The sequence below is a fragment of the Morone saxatilis genome, unplaced genomic scaffold, assembly GCF_004916995.1.
Source record: "Morone saxatilis isolate NCDOM2014 unplaced genomic scaffold, NCSU_SB_2.0 Contig17, whole genome shotgun sequence".
Lineage (NCBI taxonomy): Eukaryota > Metazoa > Chordata > Actinopteri > Moronidae > Morone > Morone saxatilis.
Window position 1 is genome coordinate 8,450,210 of NW_023339729.1, and position 344 is coordinate 8,450,553.

The 344-nt window shown below is 48.0% G+C and overlaps 1 protein-coding gene across 2 annotated transcripts in view; it reads left to right on the plus strand.

Annotated features, from left to right (window-relative positions):
- Positions 1-344, plus strand: part of tsc2 (TSC complex subunit 2) — a gene marked incomplete in the record, with an annotated part of 24,459 nt that overhangs the window by 23,696 nt on the left and 419 nt on the right. For both annotated transcript variants that reach the window (XM_035659773.1, XM_035659774.1), the window contains 2 exon segments: positions 47-145; positions 267-344. In XM_035659773.1, the coding sequence (XP_035515666.1) occupies positions 47-145; positions 267-344 (177 nt within the window).

The window sequence follows — 344 nt, forward strand, 5'->3', positions numbered from 1 at the left end:
ACACACACACACACAATGTACTTCACTCCTCTTTGTCTACCCGCAGATGGCCTCTTTGGTTCATCAGTACAGAGCCAACCCCTCTGATGCTTATGCCTCGAAGTGGCTTGCCAGATTACGACACATCAAGAGGATCAGGACCAGGGTAAGAAAGCACACAAAGAAAGACCACTGGTTCTCCCTCCCCACTGTCACTACATTTACTTCATACTTTTCAATTTCCTCTCATAAATTTCATCCATGTTGCCTTTTCTGCTCTGTCTCAGGCCCAGGAAGACATTCAGTCTCGCTCCACCCCTGGGATCTCTCTCACCCAAGGACACACTCAGCAGAACAAGTCGTTT